At 45.0% G+C, this 19,161-nt stretch overlaps 2 protein-coding genes across 2 annotated transcripts in view; one reads left to right on the plus strand and one right to left on the minus strand.

The window, feature by feature from the left end:
- The window catches only part of CLU (clusterin), a 445,162-nt gene that overhangs the window by 293,988 nt on the left and 132,013 nt on the right, over positions 1–19,161 (plus strand). The gene's annotated exons all lie outside the window — the stretch shown is intronic.
- ESCO2 (establishment of sister chromatid cohesion N-acetyltransferase 2) lies at positions 3,084–17,215 on the minus strand. Its single transcript, XM_063125361.1, has 11 exons — positions 17,193–17,215; positions 15,001–15,060; positions 12,592–13,597; positions 10,431–10,494; positions 10,185–10,245; positions 8,375–8,507; positions 7,909–8,040; positions 7,592–7,681; positions 6,870–7,010; positions 4,492–4,676; positions 3,084–3,889 (listed from the first exon to the last, which is right to left on the minus strand). The coding sequence occupies exons 1-11, from the start codon at positions 17,213–17,215 to the stop codon at positions 3,757–3,759; spliced, it is 2,028 nt and encodes a 675-aa protein (XP_062981431.1). The 3' UTR covers positions 3,084–3,756.

Consider the following 19,161-nt stretch of genomic DNA (forward strand, 5'->3'; position numbering starts at 1 on the left):
CAGGACATGGTGCAACAGCACCCTCCCACCCATGTTCCCCAGCAACTGGTGCATATAGGCAACTGGTTAATTGCCAATCTGTGTCTTCTCTTGGACTACTGCTGCTGCTGCTGCTGTAAAAGGAGAGAATGCTTTTATTATCGGGGCCTGCTCCTCTTGGACTCTTCCCCCCCCCCCCACAGGGCAAACTGCCATCTTGGCCCTGTGGGGAAGAAGAAGGACCGAGGGGACAGGAGCAGGCAGAAGTAACATCGGGGCCTGCTCCTGCTGGACACTCTCTCTCTCTCTCCCCCTCCTCCCTCCCTCCCTGACTCCTTTTCCTTGTGTGTCATGTCTTTATTAGATTCATAGAATCATAGAATAGCAGAGTTGGAAGGGGCCTACAAGGCCATCGAGTCCAACCCCCTGCTCAATGCAGGAATCCACCCTAAAGCATCCCCGACAGCTGCCTCTTGAAGGCCTCTAGTGTGGGAGAGCCCACAACCTCCCTAGGTAGCTGATTGTAAGCCTGAGGGCAGGGACTGTCTTTTGCTAAGTGTAAGCCGCTCCGAGAGCCTTTTTTGGCTGAGGAGCGGGGTATAAGTATGATAAATATAAATAAACTGGTTCATATAGGCTTACAGCCATGGATACTGGCGGTAGCACATAGCCATCATGACTAGTAGCCCTTGATAGCCTTCTCCAGGAATTTATACACCCACCCCCCTTTTAAAGCAATCCAAATTGGTGGCCATCACCACCAATTTGTTTGCATTTCAATGATGCACTCAGCTCCCCATTATTTCCGAGATAGTTGATAGGAAGTTCTTTGACGATTGTGAATCTCTTGCCTTTTGTCATTTAATTACAAGAAATTGTTTTGTAAAACTAGTGATAACTGTATACTAGTTTTTGTGAACCGCCCAGAGAGCTCTGGCTATTGGGCGGTATAGAAATGTAATAAATAAATAAATAAATACATGAGCTCTGGCCAATGGAATGATCTATGGTAGAATTGCTTCTTGTGTGACCATGTCATGGAGTAATGAGAAATTAAGGGCAGGAGCAGTGAGGCAGTTTTGGTGCTTTATTCTCTTGAAGCTACAGCTGTCTGAGGTTGAATGCAATATAACGCAGCTGCCTGTGTGGTGAAGACATCTTGCACTGTATGCAGGCTTTTCTTATGAGGTGTAGCTGCAGAGGACAAATCAGTTTTGAAGCAAGTCTCTTCCTTAAATAGTAATAAATGCACTTAACCCTTTCCACACCCTTGGTGATCGCAATGTCTTTGTCACAAAGTACGAATGTAACATGTATTAAGAATTCATTGCATTACATGAGTGGTATTTAATTCCCATGTGCAAACTTTAAGTGCAGAATAATTACATCCTGGGAGGAGCTCGGCTAACCATGCCTGCCAGATAGGTAGATAAAATGATTACTATTTTGTTGGTTAAAAGGAATAAGAACTTATATGTTAAGTTTAATAAGAATATGCTAGCCACCATTTCTATTATGCTTTTAATCATCCTAATTTTATTTAGTGACGTGTCTTGCTTGTTGCCAAGTTGTGTTATTCTCTAATACATTTCAAGCAATATATATTTTGTGGTATCACTTCGTTATCTGAGCGGTGGTTCAGGGACCACAACTCACATTGTTATAATTCTTGAAGCTCAGTATACTCAGCTGGGATGTATAAATCGGTTGCTGAATGGGGGGACTGCTATTTTCTCTCTTGGTCAGATGAGTCACAGACACACCTGTTCAGGTAAAGAGATATAAACTCATGAAACATCAGATGGAGCAGGAATGTTTCACCTGTCACATCTTGACTTGTGCTTTCCTTGAGATGCTGGCTGAGAGGTCTTTGCCCATCTCTCACCTTCCCAGATTGAGTTCAACATCCTCCCTCCAATCATGCTATAAATCCAGGGAGAGCCTTCATGGCAGCCGTTATTCTCACCCAGTGGAGAATCATAGAATCATACAATAGCAGAGTTGGAAGGGGCCCACAAGGCCATCGAGTCCAACCCCCTGCTCAATGCAGGAATCCACCCTAAAGCATCCCTGAAAGGTGGTTGTCCAGCTGCCTCTTGAAGGCCTCTAGTGTGGGAGAGCCCACCACCTCCCTAGGTAACTGATTCCACCGTCGCACTGCTCTAACAGTCAGGAAGTTTTTCCTGATGTCCAGCCGGAATCTGGCTTCCTTTAACTTGAGCCCGTTATTCCGTGTCCTGCACTCTGGGAGGATCGAGAAGAGATCCTGGCCCTCCTCTGTGTCACAACCTTTTAAGTATTTGAAGAGTGCTATCATTTCTCCCCTCAACCTTCTCTTCTCCAGGCTAAACATGCCCAGTTCTTTCAGTCTCTCTTCATAGGGCTTTGTTTCTAGACCTCTGATCATCCTGGTTGCCCTCCTCTGAACACGCTCCAGCTTGTCTGCATCCTTCTTGAATTGTGGAGCCCAGAACTGGACGCAATACTCTAGATGAGGCCTAACCAGGGCCGAATAGAGAGGAACCAGGACCGCACGTGATTTGGAAGCTATACTTCTATTAATGCAGCCCAAAATAGCATTGGCCTTTCTTGCAGCCCTATCGCACTGTTGGCTCATATTCCGCTTGCGATCTACAACAATTCCAAGATCTTTCTCGTTTGTAGTATGTCCCCCATCTTGAGAAAGGCACTTAACTGAAGCTTACAGCTAGTACCACCTAGAGTTGTAGTCTACATACAGTAACCTGTGCATGCCAGAATGATGGGAGTAAGAAAAGCTGTTGAAGGAGTGATCCCCTTCAGTGGGCTAGAATAGAAGCTTGCAGTTTCCCACAACCCTGGAATGGGGACATAAGTCATATAAACAAAGACAGAGAAACAATGCATTTTAAGGGCTTCAGGTGCTGGAACAGATGTATTTGGGTATACAGAGAACCCAAAGAGGATAAAGAAAGAAATCAACAAGCAGGAACTGGGCAATATTGATTATGTTGGGCAGGGCTGGTGCAATCAGATAAAATTGTTTTTGTTGGCTGGGCCAACTTGGCCATCCCTACAACTGCTCAAACTATAAACTTGTAAACATGAATAAACACAGCAGAGACTAAAACACGCAAATATTTATTTGAACAGACTCGGTCTAACAATGTTTAGTGCAAGACTTGCCGTGGTTTGCAGGCAGCCAGTCCAGCTCCTGGACTTGCATCCGGCACTTCAGGCTTACAGAATCGGCCTCAATGCTGTGCATTCACTAACAGGTGCAAAAAAAGTTAACTGGTCCATAGCAGCATTAGAACATTCCCCACTCAGCCCTCTTTCTCCTCTGCAAAGCAGCCTTTACACGGGCTCTCAGCGCAGGATTACTTTCTCTAGTTTAGAAGATTACTTCTCCCCTCGGATAAAGCTGGCTAAACTTACTTGCAAACAAACAGGAGATCTGCCAGGGATACAAAGATGGGGCAACACTGTAGGCAGCAGATAAGAATAGCTAAACCAGGTATTAGCCGTAGGTAGGAAAACTAAATAGGCATTGTCTCTTTCATACTTACAAACTAAGAACTTAAAATCAACTTCAGAAGTTTTAACTTCCAGAATTAAACCTTTTCAAGCAACACAAACTTGGTTTGGTGCCATTCCTAATTTGCATGACAATATTAAAATGAAGAAAATACAAGAAAAATGTAATTGCATCTTTGTGTGTGTGCGTGTGTGTTTGCTGTTGGAGGAAGGAAGTTCTGACTCCACTCAAATCCACCTTGCAGTTGCACAGAAACGGCCTTAACTAACGAAATTATAAACAAGGAAGTTGGGCGTTTTACAATACTTGGCTGCAAATAGCTTGCCATCTGGTGTTGGATCTGAAAAGGCGATTTCATTGGTGCCTAGGTAAGAGCCAAATAAGAACGTACGCCTGGAACAGAAAACAGAAGTTGTCAATGTAGCACAAGTATCCAACCCTCTCTTTGTGCTTATTTCAGTGTATTAGTTTGCAATGCCCCACTTAAAATTTGTCAAAACTACAGAAAAGAACCTGTGAAGAATGCCTTTCTCTTGCCCTTATGCTCTTGGAAATCAGATTTGGGGGTGGGTGGGTGACAAACATGTCAAGGTTTTAAGAGAAATAGATCCTTGCTACTAATGAGGACAAGACTCACCCTGTGCTTAAATGGCTCTTCAACTCAGAGACAAACCACCTCATTGAATACTTAAGGTGTCTAAAACGAAAGGTCCAAAGCCTGTCTGCTTGGAATCTCTAATTTCTATGCACCGGGTAAGTTTGTAGGGGTCACTCAAGTCCATGGCGCTCTCAATACCCTGCTGCACATAGTCTGTACGTAAGAACAAATTCTTAAGTTTAAGACCCATCTTATATCCTAGAATACCTCTCTATTAAACCAAGCTGAAAATGGCCTTTACCCCAAGAAAGCCGTATCTGAGAACAAGAGTCTTACACTGTATTCTGGGTTTCAGTAATTTCTTGAATTGCAGAACTGGGCCAGCACATTTTTTTACCTGATCACATCCACCAGACGAGTGGCAATGCACCTTCTCCGCATCAGGCTGAACACCCAGATTCGGCTGATCCCGCAGAACACCTTCTCCGGCTTTGTTGAGCAGCGCCAAGCCCGCTGATGCTCCAGGTTGTTCTTAGTAGGAGACGCCAATGTTGTTGTCGGCTCTGATAGCACTCGAAAAGCCTGGGGAAAATGAGACAAGCTCATATCAAGAGGGATGGGTGGGTAAACCGCTATAAACCTATGCCAAAGGCTGACTAAAATTCAGTATTCAACATGGCTGGAATAGATGGTGTTTGGGGGGTGTCTACCAAATCTCAGATATTTGATTAAATAGGCACTTGCCTCAAAAACTTGCTCACCCAGGCCTTTTAAACAAACCTTGGGCTCTGATCATTTTAGTATTTTTTTAAGCTGAGCTGCTAATGGTTTTATTCTGTCTCTGATAGAAAACTTTATGCTATGTTTTTAATTATTCTATATTAAAAAAAATTATATGGTATCCATTTTGGGTTTTGCTCTATTTATTGATGTGTGGCCATGTAAATGTAATAAATCTCATCCACTATACATTTGTTAGCATTAAGATGCTAATTGCCTCTTTGCTGCTTTTGCTGCAGATTTGATACAGCTTTGCTTCCAGAATTCAAACCCTATAAAAAGCCAGCCACCTGGATAAGAGGAAGTGTCAATGGGATCATCCTCTTGTGTGGGTGAGACTATAACAGATAAATAAGAGGAATGATCCCACTCACCTAACAGTCTCATTTGGAAGTTTTTTTTCAACCAGAGTGAGGTGCCAGCTGACTCTATACTCATTCTGGCATGTAGGCCAGCAAGGACTGACTGAGAGAAGAGATGTGTGCATTCATTTTTTTCTTGCAACTGCCTCCCCACAATTCCCTCATACCTAGCCCAACAGAATACACCAACCAAGGAAGGGATAAAGCCACTGAGTCCCATTAAGCAAGGCCTAGAAATACAGGCAGAAAAAACGGAGCTGCCAGGCCCAATGGAGTCCCACAGCCAAAGCTCAGCTTCTCATTTGCCAAACTTACTTATTTTATTTATAACCTAAGCTCTTTGGGCAGTGCACAATTAAAAAACATAAAATATAACAAGTATAGATACATTTTAAACATTAAAGGTTAAAAAGGCAATATAAAAACCAGCTAAGTTAAAAAGCAGGGAAAGCCTGTGTGAAAAGGTATGTTTTCAGGAGGCGTTTAAAAAATGTTACATATTCCGCCCCGCGAACCACACAAGGGAGGTTTTTCCAGAGGGTGGGTGCTGCCACAGAGAAGGCTCTGCCGCCAAGGTTCTTCATGGTGGCATTCTGTTCATATGGGAATGGCCAGTAGGGTCTCCTCTGAGGATCATAGTTGTCATCCGGATGCAAACAAGGGAAGGTGGTCTGCTAGGTATGCTGGTCCCAAGTTGTTTAGGGATTTGTAGGATAACAGCATAACCTTGTATGTGGCTTGGTAGCTAACAGGCAGGCAGTGCAGTTTTTTTAACACAGGCTTTATAAGAGCAGAGGTAGGTGTCCCCATGAGCACCCTAGCTGCTGCGTTCTGCACTAGGTGCAGCTTCTGAACCACACATACCCATAGTGCACAATACAGTAGTCTAGTCGTGAGGTTACCAGTGCATGAATAACTGTGGCAAGGCTATCCCTATCCGGGAATGGGCATAGTTGACATACCAACCAAAGTTGATATTGGGCACTCCTGGCCACCGAGGTCACCTGGGTCTCCAGTGACAAAGATGGATTCAGAAGCAACCCCCCACCCCAAACTATGGACCTGCTCCTTCAGAGGGAGTGCAACCCCATCCAGAACAGGTAAACACCCCAATTTCCAGACCTGGGAACCACCAGCTCACAAGGCCTCTGTCTTATCGGGATTCAGCTTCAGTTTATTGGCCCTCATCCAAACCATAACTGTGTCCAAACACTGGTTCAGAATGTGCACAGCTTCTCCCGATTCAGATGTTACAGAGAAATAGAGCTGAGTTTTATCAGCATACTTGAAGAGGAACACTTGAGTTACTAGTGACTTCTAGATTTGGAAAGTTCTCAGTAACAGGACATTTCCCTACATCTTTAAGAATTTGTAGTAGACACATTCCAAACCCATGAATTGGCCTCCCAATGCCAAAATCCTGCTTTCAGCAATGGAAGTACCAGCAGACCTGATCCTTAGCGGTAAATCCATTTGCCTCATTCAAGCAATGATACACCTGGATGATGATTAAAGATCTAGCCAAATGCATTGCCCATCTTCTTTTGCAGAGCCACAAGCACCTCCAAGAGTGAGCTCGTGGTTCAAGGGTATGAACTGAATGAGATCTCCACCCACGTAGCAAATTACTCACCTGCCTGACTGGCTCAGCAATTAAACAGCCAACTATCTTCTTCTCAGATACAAAAAGGTACGTTTGGATCTGGCTTGGATAGGTTAATGCCACTTGTTTAAATCCAAGTTCATTATCTACAAGTTCCCGTACATCTTCAGCCTATGCAAGAAAAACACGCACACAAAACTCAGCAACTCAGTTCATAACAAACAACATTTCTAGATAAATCATGTTACTGTGCCACAGAGCAGTTAACTGTGGAAACAACAGGAGAGAACTCTTGATTAAATTCTAAGTGGCCTTCATGATCTGGTGCAAGAGATAAATTATCTGGTAATGCTACAAAATGTGTGGCTACAAAATTGTCCTAAAAATCTAACACAACCTTGTTTGTTCTAAATATAAATACTTCACAAATTCAAACCAAACATTCAATTTAATTTAACAGTCAAACCAAAAGATTAAGAGCTAGAAAAAGTAAAGATAAAAACTAAGATAGTCAGCAGAGTGGATGGTTTGCCATAGAAAAGAAAAACTTAAAAATGGGAGCACCTAACTTGGAGGCATAACATATTTACACGATTACTAACGGAATTTTATGCATCGAAAAAAGTTATTAATTGAAAATGTAAGAATCTTTGATCATTCCTGAAAATGTTAGGCAGCAGCTTTGAGAAAAACAAGAATAGCACCACCTCACACCAGGATGAGCAAGGCTAGAAGCAAACTCTGCATTTCACCTTCTTGATGGCATATTTGGGATCATCCTGCAGGATCAAGAGGATTTTCCCATCCCAGAATTCTGCAACCACATGTTCGTTCTTCCAGCTCTATGCAGAGAAGAAAAGAAAAAAACAAATGTAGATTGCTAACAGCATAAAGTGCAGACCTGGAAGCCACAATAGAAAAGATTGCTGGAACAAGTGATCACTAAGAATGTTCCATTACACTTGGTTTCCTAGCAAATTCTCAATTCCTATTACATTCACGTTCCTGGGAATTCATTGTGTAGAACGAACTTCAAGAAATTAACTCACAAAGTATACCAAAGTCTTACCACATATTTTATTCCATCAAGGAACCTCTGATGATACTGGACATGATGCCCTTCATCCTCTGGGTTGGCAGCTGAGTAGACCATGCCACATGATTTGCAGACAGTGGCACCAAAATGTTTCTGACCAGCATCCTGTCAAGGCAAAGACGGTATTTCCATGTAGTATTTCTTCACCCCGGGTAAGACTTAGAATACTTAGAAGTATACATAAAATAAACAAGACATGGTCTGCTAGGCAGCTACATATGGGTTTCTCCACTCTGGAAAGTTCCTTTAAATTGCATGACATTACAAATGGCCCTTACAGCATAACAGCTGGAACGGGGGCACCTGTTGCCCATACTGCACCACATACTCATGAGGAACCCCATGCTAAATCATTTGTAGACAACCTGATTCTGGGTCAGGGTTTCATACACAGCAGGGCGGCTTGCCAGCCTTAACGCATATACAGAAATATACTCACAATGACCATCTGATCGTTTAAGCTTTTGCTCAGTTCTTTTGTCTTCTTGCTGGCTTTCGGTATGGCAGGAGCCTTCTGTACTACTGGACTGAGCTCCACAAGTGAAAGCTGCTCATCTGGGAGAGCCCGTGCCCTGAAATTCATTAAAGGTATTTATATCTCCATTATATTTATATTCCAGAGAAACTACAGGGACATTTCTCAGTTATTTACATAAAAAGCCAGATCGCTGATGGCTAGGTCATATGACAGAATAGTCGCTCGCGCCTTTCCTCCCGACAAAAAGCCACCATCATTCTTGATAGGGACTGATTCACCTTCTTAGAGGGGTGAGCACCAAATATCTTGTAGCAAGCTGAGCACAATTCAAAATGCTAATTTTGAACTATACAGCTCTGAGGTCTTGCGATGAAGAGATCACATCATCATGCTATTATATTATTATTATTATTATTATTACTACATTTATATTCTGCCTTTTTTCCTCCTTAAGGAACCCAAGGCGGTGTACATAATAATCCTCCTCTCCATTTCATCCTCACAACCACCCTAAGAGGTAGGTTAGGCTAAGTAGGAGAGTCTGTAACCGGCCAAAAGTCACCCAGTAAGCTTCCATGGCCAAGCAGAGACTAGAACCCAGATCTCCCGACTCCCAGTCCAACACTTTAGCCACTACACCACACGGGCACTAGTGAAATATATTGAGAGCATCTCCTCACCTCAAGTATGCTATTGCTGTGAAAGTCTAGATTTATTTTATATTTTCATACCATCCTTCTTCCAATCCCAGGGTGGCATTCACTGTTCTGTTTTATTTTATTCTCACAACAGGTAGGTTAGGCTGAGAGACAGTGACTGGCCCGAAGTCCACCCAGTGGATCTTATGGGAGGATAAGGATTTGAAACTGGGTGTCCCCAATCGTTAACTGACACTCTAAACATAGTGGCTCATATAGAGGGGTGTTCTTGGCAGCTGCCCTATAATTCTGGAATTCTTTTCCCTTGGAGACGTTAAATCCAAATCTTCCAGAAGTGCTGGAAGACTTGTTTTGATTGATTTGAGTGGTCACTTAATCAGGCATAGGGTAATTTAGCCTAATGTTTGCTAGTATTTTATTCTTCCATTATCATCATCATTAAAAATACTTGTATACTGCCTTTAATGAAAAAAACCCTCTTCCTTAACTTAATAAAAACACGTCACAATAATATACGTACATGCAAAACCTATTGAGAAAACAAGTATCTAGCACACTCTAGTTGACAATGTGCATTGTTATTATTTGTATGCCTCTGTATAAGTTACTGGCTGGTTGGTCACTTTATGAACAAAATGCTGGACTGGATTCAGAACAACTCTTCTTATGTTCTTATGATCCTGAGCAATTTGTGCTGGGGTGGCTCAAGCAAATATGCAGCATTTTTCTTGCCTCTATCCTCCCAAGTCCAAAAGGACAACACAAGCATCCCCTGATGTCATTCTGCCCACAGAGGGCTAGGAAGGTGATCTCCCCCCACCGAATCCCAAACTAGTTCCCCATCTAAGGATACCAGCAACTCATTGCAGTCTGAATTGTTACACCACCGCCGGGGATAGTAAGGCGGAGAGGTTTACGTTGCTTTTTATTTCAGAATCAGGTGGAAAGCAAAACCTTACTCCTGCAATAGAAGCATTATCACAACTCCATAGGATATTGAGGCTTTAAATCAGAGGGAAAGCAGATTCATAAAGAAAAGCACCTAACTCGAAAAGCCTCTCTTCATCTGCACTATATCATTACTTGTGAATATCTGAACAAGATTGGCATACCTTTTTTTGTTGCTGGAAGGCGTACTGAATAAAGGATGGATGCTGTCTGTCAAAGATGACACTGGGAAGAAAAGAACACCTTTGAGATTTCTATCCCCTGGTCCATCTGTTTTTATTTAGCAATGTGATCCAGGTCCCCAATGCATGGAGAATGCCCTCTATTCACAAAAGGATGAAGATATTGCCTACCAAGGTTGTTATTGCAGCATACAAATGCATCCTTGATAGTTTCACTAGAATACTTACTGGAGGAGTTATTCTTATGCTTGTCCATATTTCTAGGTGAACCCCGAGAGTTTTCTTCAAAGCCCTGTGAATGAGACAAAAATAATTCTGAACAAAGCAAATTTTCAATGGATCGCTTCCAAAGTAGGTTCCATGGCATTTATTTATTTATTACATTTCTATACCGCCCAATAGCCGGAGCTCTCTGGGCGGTTCATGGCATGGTCTGAATATACGTGATTCAGCAACTGGCCGAGGAGAAAGAGATCTGGATGAGGGCCAGATAGGATCACTAAGGAACCTTATGTACCTTGCCTTGAGTTCCATGGAAGAAAAAGTGGGATATGAAGGAAATAAAGAATTTTACTAGTTGTCACACCCAGTCCTGCTTTGCCAGGCTGTGATCGTACACAATAGTATGCCAAGATTCCTGATTAATCTTGGCTTACCATGAACAAGCTATGTGCTAGTGCATGTTGCCCACTCACTCCCACTTTGTTCCGCCAGCTTGCATTAGCAGATAAATGAACCAGGAAGCAGTAACTTTGTATTACGTCTGAATCCAGGATCCTGGTTTGTTAATCCCAAACAAGCCAGGATACTAAGCCAACAAACTGCCATCTTGGCCCTGTGGGGAAGAAGAAGGACCGAGGGGACAGGAGCAGGCAGAAGTAACATCGGGGCCTGCTCCTGCTGGACTCTCCCCCCCCCCCCACAGGGCAAACTGCCATCTTGGCCCTGTGGGGAAGAAGAAGGACCGAGGGGACAGGAGCAGGCAGAAGTAACATCGGGGCCTGCTCCTGCTGGACTCTTCCCCCCCCCCCCACAGGGCAAACTGCCATCTTGGCCCTGTGGGGAAGAAGAAGGACCGAGGGGACAGGAGCAGGCAGAAGTAACATCGGGGCCTGCTCCTGCTGGACTCTTCCCCCCCCCCCCACAGGGCAAACTGCCATCTTGGCCCTGTGGGGAAGAAGAAGGACTGAGGGGACAGGAGCACGCAGAAGTAACATCGGGGCCTGCTCCTGCTGGACTCTCCCCCCCCCCCACAGGGCAAACTGCCATCTTGGCCCTGTGGGGAAGAAGAAGGACCGAGGGGACAGGAGCAGGCAGAAGTAACATCGGGGCCTGTTTCTGCTGGACTCTCTCTCTCTCTCTCTTTCTCTCTCCTCCCTCCCTCCCTCCTTGACTCCTTTTCCTTGTGTGTCATGTCTTTATTAGATTGTAAGCCTGAGGGCAGGGACTGTCTTTTTTGCTAAGTGTAAGCCGCTCCGAGAGCCTTTTTTGGCTGAGGAGCGGGGTATAAGTATGATAAATAAATAAATAAATAAATAAATAAATAAACAACAAATCCTGGCTTGTTTGGAAACAAACCACTATGATCTAGGTTCAAAAGGAACATGAAGGTATCGCTCCCTGGTTTTGTGAGTGAACAGACTATGTGCACTAGCATGTTCATATGTACATACATGCACACTTTGTCCTATTGAGCAAGACTTCAGAGTGCAGTTCCATCCACAGAAGTCTCTTTAATCTATTGGTGGCTTCTGCAAATAGAAGGGAAAGGGGGGCAATTTTCACAAATTCCCTTTCTCCTGCAGCTCCCATGCCACCTTCCAGTGTTTTGGGGTTGTGGCCTATCTCAGCAGTGGAAGGAACCATTGTCATTCCTTCCCGTGACTACCATTTGCATCATTTCCCGTGATGCAACAAACCTGGGGCAAAGTGGGCATAGCTTCATACCCATCTCACAACCTTTACTCCACATCATAGGTTTTAGGTTGGGTAAAGAGATCTCCACTGCTTCCAATGCTGGGTTTGTACGACATGCCAACACTTGTTGCATCATGGGAGAAGATACAAATAGGGGTCATATGCAGGGGCAGGAACCACTATGGTTTCTTCCCCCAATGTGACCATCCAAACCCAGCCAGTATATTGTAACTTTCAATACCCTTTGATGGACAAAACCTTGGCCACATGCTGATGTGATAAAAACACACACAGAACAATCTGAGTTAGAAGGGACCTTGGAGATTATATATCTCAACCTTCTGCTCAATGCAAGAGCTGCAAAGCTGGAAACAACTACAACATTCCAAATATCCATCCAACTTCTGCTTAAAGATCTCCAGTGAAGCAAGCCATATTGTACAGAAGACCAGCTTTCATAAATATTATGTACCTGGGTCCCAGCATCAGTTTCCTTTTGAGTCAGGACCTTTGGGCAATCACGAGAAGTTTGTAGGAGCCTATTATCCAATTCACACATGGCCTCCTTATATTGGCTTGCATTCTGTATCAGTTTCTCACCTTCCTCCGTGTTATCATTTCCCCCCCTTTTTAGGAACCCATTTACATGACTTCCTTTCCCACCAGCTTCATTTGCTTTGCTTTTAGTGGACAAGAACTTAGTATGGCTCAGAGATTTGTCCTGTTTCTCTTTTACTATGGACTTTCTGTCAGAATGGAGGGATGGTGGAGATGAAAGTACTTTCTTAGAACCAGATTGCCACTTCTTTCCAGTAGCAAAGAATGCTGCCCCTGTTTGGAGTTTCAGCACAGGTTTGAATTTCATACTTAAGACTTTGAAAGGAGCATCCATTTTCTTTTCCACAGCACAAGTCTCTTTTCCCTCAACTGGCTTGGGAGAAGCAATCTCTAATTTGGCTTTTTTGGTGTTTCTTGGCAAAGTCTTTGCCTGCCTAGAAGCAGCTGGGCGCTTGGATGTTTTTGAACTTGGTTTCCTGGCTTTCAAAACTTTTATCTGTGTTGTCTCTGTCTTGTTATCAATAGGGAGGTTTCCATCATCATTTCTTGGTCTAAGAGGATGGCTCTCGTTTGCCAGTTTCCTCTCCAGTAGGCTTTGGAATTGCTTCCCTTTGCTGTAAAAGAAGCTCGTGGGCACAATTGAACTGTATGTGGTACTAGACTCTGGAGACATTCTCTGAGGGGACTCCCTTCGTATACCCCTTGGCACATTGGCTGTCTGTAGTGGAGAAGTATCAAGTTTCTGTGATCTGGTTGATCTTTGAGGTGAATGTTGGTTTTCTTTGCATTCATCTCGAAAACTTGATGTTTGCTCTGCTGGAGATATAAAACCGTGATGTGTAGGCATCTTAACCACTGGCAGCTCTTCAATGAATTCCATCATCAGTTTTTTCACTGGATTCGCATGAACAACCTGCAAGCTATAAAAAGTAAAGATAATGTTTCACTGTTTACACATTTCAGAATAATATACGCTAGGTTAGCTCCATTTCAGCTTTACAAATATTTGGAACGTAGTTCATTATTCCATGGATTGAAGCTATGACTTTCTTTGTGTATACAAAAGTACAGCTGAGAGTATTGTCCTTTTAAATTGGATGTAAATGAGAAACTCACCCCACTGCTGATCCTGAAGCATCTCAACATAGCCCCGGTAAACATGGAAACTATTAAAAACAACTGTGTTTTTGCCTAATTTTTAATTTGGGAAGTGAAGAATTAAAGGAGTATGAGAAAGATCTTGTCCCTACTATATGTAATCGATATACATGATTTTGTATACTACAGTTCTGTTCTATAGTATTGTTAAGGAAAAATAATGGATTTCCCACTTTTCCCTTCGCCTATCTCTCCCCTTCTCTTTTTTTCTCCAAAACCCTCCTTCCCCACCCTGAAACACCATGCAGAATAAATCCAGGTAGGGAAGAAAAAGCCCCATTTACTTATTTGGGTAAGGTCGCTTATTCAGGTGTAAAGGACAAGCCCTGGCTGCGGGTTAAATCGCCAGGCGCTTGCTTGCGCAGCTGGCATACACACACATACCTCTTTTCCTTTCCCCACAGCTCGGCGGGAAACTAGGGAGAGAAATAAGAGGTGGGAAGCTCGCCCATCAAAAGGAATGTCAGGCACCATTTTTGAGGGCTGGGGGCTTCTTCTTCACCTTCCTTTCCACACGCTCCGGCGGGAATTTGGGAAGGGACAGTGAATATTGATTGGATGGAGGGAAGGTGAAATGGGAAAGTTTCTGCCACGTAGGCAAGGTGGGACAGGAATGTCCCAGGGGACATTGCAAAGGGGGGGGGGGAACCAGGGAGGGAGTGGTGGACAGGGATTAGTTAAAGACAATGGAATACGTGACAGGAAGGTCCCAGGATTCATTGCTAAGGGAATCATGTGATAATGGAGTTTTGCAAGGTCAACGGGGTCTCTCCCCATCTGGGCATGCAGGAAATCAGGGAGGAGGATCAGCTGTGACGATTTGAGCTAGCAACCAATTGTATGTGTACAATGTTTCCCTCTGTATAAAATGAAATGTAAACTTCTGTTCTGAGCCTTTTCCTCTACATTGGCAAGGGAGAGGGACCTTTGCGCAAAGAGATTTTTGGTACCTGAGGTGGAAAATAAACTTCCTTTTTGAAACTGTATCTGGATGCCTTTTTATTTGATTTAATTGGGTTGTAATCCACAATTTTTGTAACAGCATTCCAGTACAAACAGAAAGATCTCCCTCTGTGTGTGATTTTTTTCATGCCTATCAGCGGATGCAAACAGCAGCCTTGGTAGTAAAAAAGTGAGTTTTGGTAATTTGTAATGGAAAACTCACCCATCAGAATGGCGCTTTCTTTTTCTTGGAGTAACAGCTGCCATTTCCTCAGGAAAGTGCCTACAAGTCAGAAATATTTGTGTTAATAAGTACAGTTGTAATGCCAGCAGAGTTGGAAGTTGGAGAAAAACAAACTTGGGTCTGTATATCTTTGCCCATCTTTGTTTGCCACCAATATTCCTGCTCCTCATGCCAATTTACACTACCAAACCCTTTATCCTTAGAATAATAAAGCTAATATAACCTGGATCGAACTGAACTTGGGTGACCCACACACAAAGAAGCAGGAGTTCCTGTGTACTTGGGGAGACTGCAGAGGGATGCAGAAAAAAAGATCTCAGTGGCAGAGAACCTTTTTATTTTCTCAGTATTTTAACAGTTTATCATCTTGGTGGTGTTTTTTTTAACGTTTCTGTTTTAAATCTGTATTAATCTCTGCTCGGTTTTATCCTGGATATGATTTTAAATTGTACTTTTACACTGTTGTTTATTTTTATTTATTTATTACATTTATATACTGCCCCATAGCCGAAGCTCCCTGGGCAGTTTACAAAAGTTAAAAGCAGTGAATATTAAAAAGTATACAAAATTTAAAACCATCAAAACCATACTAGAGGCCTTCAAGAGGCAGCTGGACAACCCTCTGCCAGGGATGCTTTAGGGTGGATTCCTGCATTGAGCAGGAGGTTGGACTCGATGGCCTTATAGGCCCCTTCCAACTCTACTATTCTATGAAAAACATAAAAACAGTATAAAAACAACGGTACATATGAGGAGAGGAATACTGTAACAGGGTACTGTAATATCCTTCTACTTCCATGACATATATAATCCAGCATCTGTGCAATATGATATAGGAGAAACTGTTAGCCAATTGCCACACAGCATCTTTGAGAACGACATTTATCCCAATCTTTGCAAAGAACAATCTTTTAAGCTGGAGCATGTTCAGAGGAGGGCAACCAGGATGATCAGGGGTCTGGAAACAAAGCCCTATGAAGAGAGACTGAAAGAACTGGGCCTGGAGAAGAGAAGATTGAGGGGAGACATGATAGCACTCTTCAAATACTTGAAAAGTTGTAACACAGAGGAGGGCCAGGATCTCTTCTCGATCCTCCCAGAGTGCAGGACACGGAATAACGGGCTCAAGTTACAGGAAGCCAGATTCCAGCTGGACATCAGGAAAAACTTCCTGACTGTTAGAGCAGTACGGCAATGGAACCATATACCTAGGGAGGTTGTGGGCTCTCCCACACTAGAGGCCTTCAAGAGGCAGCTGGACAACCCTCTGTCAGGGAGGCTTTAGGGTGGATTCCTGCATTGAGCAGGGGGTTGGACTCGATGGCCTTGTAGGCCCCTTCCAACTCTGTTATTCTATGATTCTATGATTCCTGCATTAAGCAGGGGGTTGGACTCGATGGCCTTGAAGGCCCCTTCCAACTCTGCTATTCTATGATTCTAATGGGATGTGTGGCTGGGATGTCCTCTTAGGTTGTTTTTTCTTCTTGAATTATACTTAAAAGGCTCAACATGGGCTGGATTGCATGTGAATAGTTTGCTGATATCTTTTTACCAATCTCAATTGTTTGTTTTATACTTTGAATGGCCTTCATGGTTTCAATTTTTTGTTGAACCGCCCAATGAGCTTCAGCTATTGGGCGGTATAGAAATGCAATAAATTCTATAGGGCTGCTTTAGGGCGGATTCCTGCATTGAGCAGGGGGTTGGACTCCATGGCCTTGTAGGCCCCTTCCGACTCTGCTATTCTATGATTCTATGAAATAAATAAAGACGCCCCCAGGCTCAACCTACATAGGGCTGGGAAAGGCCCTTCCCGGCCAGTCACTGTGGCTGCCCGTGTCCCGCAGCAGGGCAGGGGCCACCGGGCAGCGGAGGAGGCCCTGCTTTGCATGCAAGCAGGCCTCAGGCAGGGCTGGAGAAGACGCCTCGTCTGAACGCCTGGAAGGGAGAAGCTATTTTGGCTGCCCGTCAGCGCCGAGGGCGACATCAGGGCTCGAACGGCCAAGGCTCCGGCCCTGCCTGAGGCCGCTCCCGATGTTCCTCGGGGCGCCTTCATGCCCTCGCAGGGCGGATCCAGGGTCACAGGCTCGCCCCGCAAGGGACGGAGCCACCGAGCCCCAGGGGCCCCTCCAGGCCCTTTCCGCCGGAGAAAGCGCTAAAGGTGGACCCGCCCTGGGTCCTTCGGCAGCCCCATCCCGGCCCTCTTTCCTCCTTGACAGGCTCCCTTTCTACGTGCAGGGAGTCTGAGCCCCTAGACCGAAGATTCTTTTCCCGCCCCTCGCGCGGAAAGGGGCGAGAGGCTTCGCTTTTAAAAAAAAATATATGTATTTTTTCCTCAAAATGAATCGCGTTTCCTTCTCTTCCACACTTCCCCCTAAAAGACTTGAACTCCGCGACATCTCGCCTCTCAGCCCCCGACGGAGATCCGCCCCTCAGTCTCGAGGAAGGAAGGAAGGAAGGAAGGGCCTCCTCGTCCCGATCCAGCTACTTCCCCCCACCCCCGGCTCACTTTTTACCTCAGGAACGGGGAGAAAAGCCGCCTCGCCTCCCTTTTCCCTCACGCCGCAACTGCCCGGTTCGAATCTCTCCCCGCGCGCGCCTTCCTCCCCTTGGCCCCCATTGGTCAACCTGGCGATCATTCCTGCAAGGCTCGACGATCACTGGCTCAGCGAGTAGCCATTAGCTAAGTTAGCTCCCTCAGAAAGGTGGAAAAAGTAAGCCCGCCTTCCGCTGGCTCCGGGCCAATAGGAGGATCCACCCGGCATGTCAACAAACTTTGCCGCGAGGAAAGAAGTCCGGATGAGAAGACCCCGGCTGGCGCAAAGCACTGTGGGAGTTGTAGTTTCTAGGTGGGCTATTTGTAAGAACTTAAGAAGTGCCCTGATGGGTCCATCTAGTCTACACTACTGCTTTAAACCGCTTTATAACAGTTTTGACAACTGTATGTAGAGTGTGCCCAGGGCCCCAACAGTCATCAAAACGGTTATAAAGTGCTTTAAAGTGTAGATCCTGCCCAGCGCTGTGTTCACACAGGGGCCAACCAGCCATCGGCCAGGGACCAACAAGGCAGGACATGGTGCAACAGCACCCTTCCACCCATGTTCCCCAGCAACTGGTGCACACAGGCTTACTGCCTCAAATACTGGAGATGGCACACAACCATCAGGGCTAGTAGTCTTTTCTCGAAAGCTTTTCAATCGTAGCATGGTCATACTAGTCTATATTTTAGTTTTAATACCCCCTACCCCGGTTGGCTTTTCCCCTCCCTCCCCTGTCTGTTACTGTGATTTTTACTGTCTTCGGCCTCCTGGCAATTGAGCTATGGGGTGCCGCAGGGCACCATCTTGTCCCCAATGTTATTTAACATCTATATGAAGCCGTTGGGAGCGGTCATTAGGGGATTTGGAGCTAAATGCCATCAATACGCTAATGACACGCAGCTCTATCTCCCTGTGACAACTGTATCAGGTGAGGCTGTGCAGGTTCTGGACCAGTGCCTAGACTCAGTAATGGGCTGGATGAGGGCCCATAAACTGAGACTGAATCCTGGCAAGACGGAAGCCCTGTGGGCGAGCGGTTCCCGAGTCCGGGAAGGAGGCTCAGGGCCTGTTCTGGATGGGGTTGCTCTGCCTCTGAAAGAACACGTTCGAAGTTTGGGGGTGCTCTTAGACCCATTTCTGTCGTTGGAGGCTCAAGTAACCACCACGGCTTCGGCTGGTTCGCCAACTACAGCCTCTCCTGGACAGGGATCGCTTGGCCACGGTGGTACAGGCATTGGTAACCTCAAACTTGGATTACTGCAACACACTCTATGTGGGGCTGCCCTTGAAGCTGCTCTGGAAGGTGGAGCTCGTGCAGAATGCTGCAGCTCGGCTGTTGTCCGGAGCTGCCCCTTTCCAGCATGTAACTCCTCTGCTGAGGGAACTGCACTGGCTGCCTATTCGCCACCGGGCCAGGTTTAAGGTTCTTGTACTTGTGTACAAAGCCCTAAACAACTTGGGACCAGGATACCTGAGAGAGCTCTGCCTTCTCCCTTACCAACCTACCCAGTCACTGAGGTCATCCAAGGGCCTGCTCCTGGTGGTTCCACCTAGATCCATCCTCTGATTGGAATCCACCAGGGGAAGAGCCTTCAGCGTG

Source organism: Elgaria multicarinata, chromosome 4 (genome assembly GCF_023053635.1).
Source record: "Elgaria multicarinata webbii isolate HBS135686 ecotype San Diego chromosome 4, rElgMul1.1.pri, whole genome shotgun sequence".
Taxonomy (NCBI): domain Eukaryota; kingdom Metazoa; phylum Chordata; class Lepidosauria; order Squamata; family Anguidae; genus Elgaria; species Elgaria multicarinata.

What these genes read in the sequence shown, in the direction of transcription:
- ESCO2 (XM_063125361.1), bottom strand. Translation starts at nt 17,215, where the DNA reads ATGGGGCTGCCGAAGGACCCAGG. An exon ending in AAACTGATGCTGGGACCCAG is followed by an intron (nt 10,495 to 12,591) that starts GTACATAATATT and finishes TCTCATTCACAG; the next exon opens with GGCTTTGAAGAAAACTCTCG. An exon ending in TAAACGATCAGATGGTCATT is followed by an intron (nt 8,041 to 8,374) that starts GTGAGTATATTT and finishes TTGCCTTGACAG; the next exon opens with GATGCTGGTCAGAAACATTT.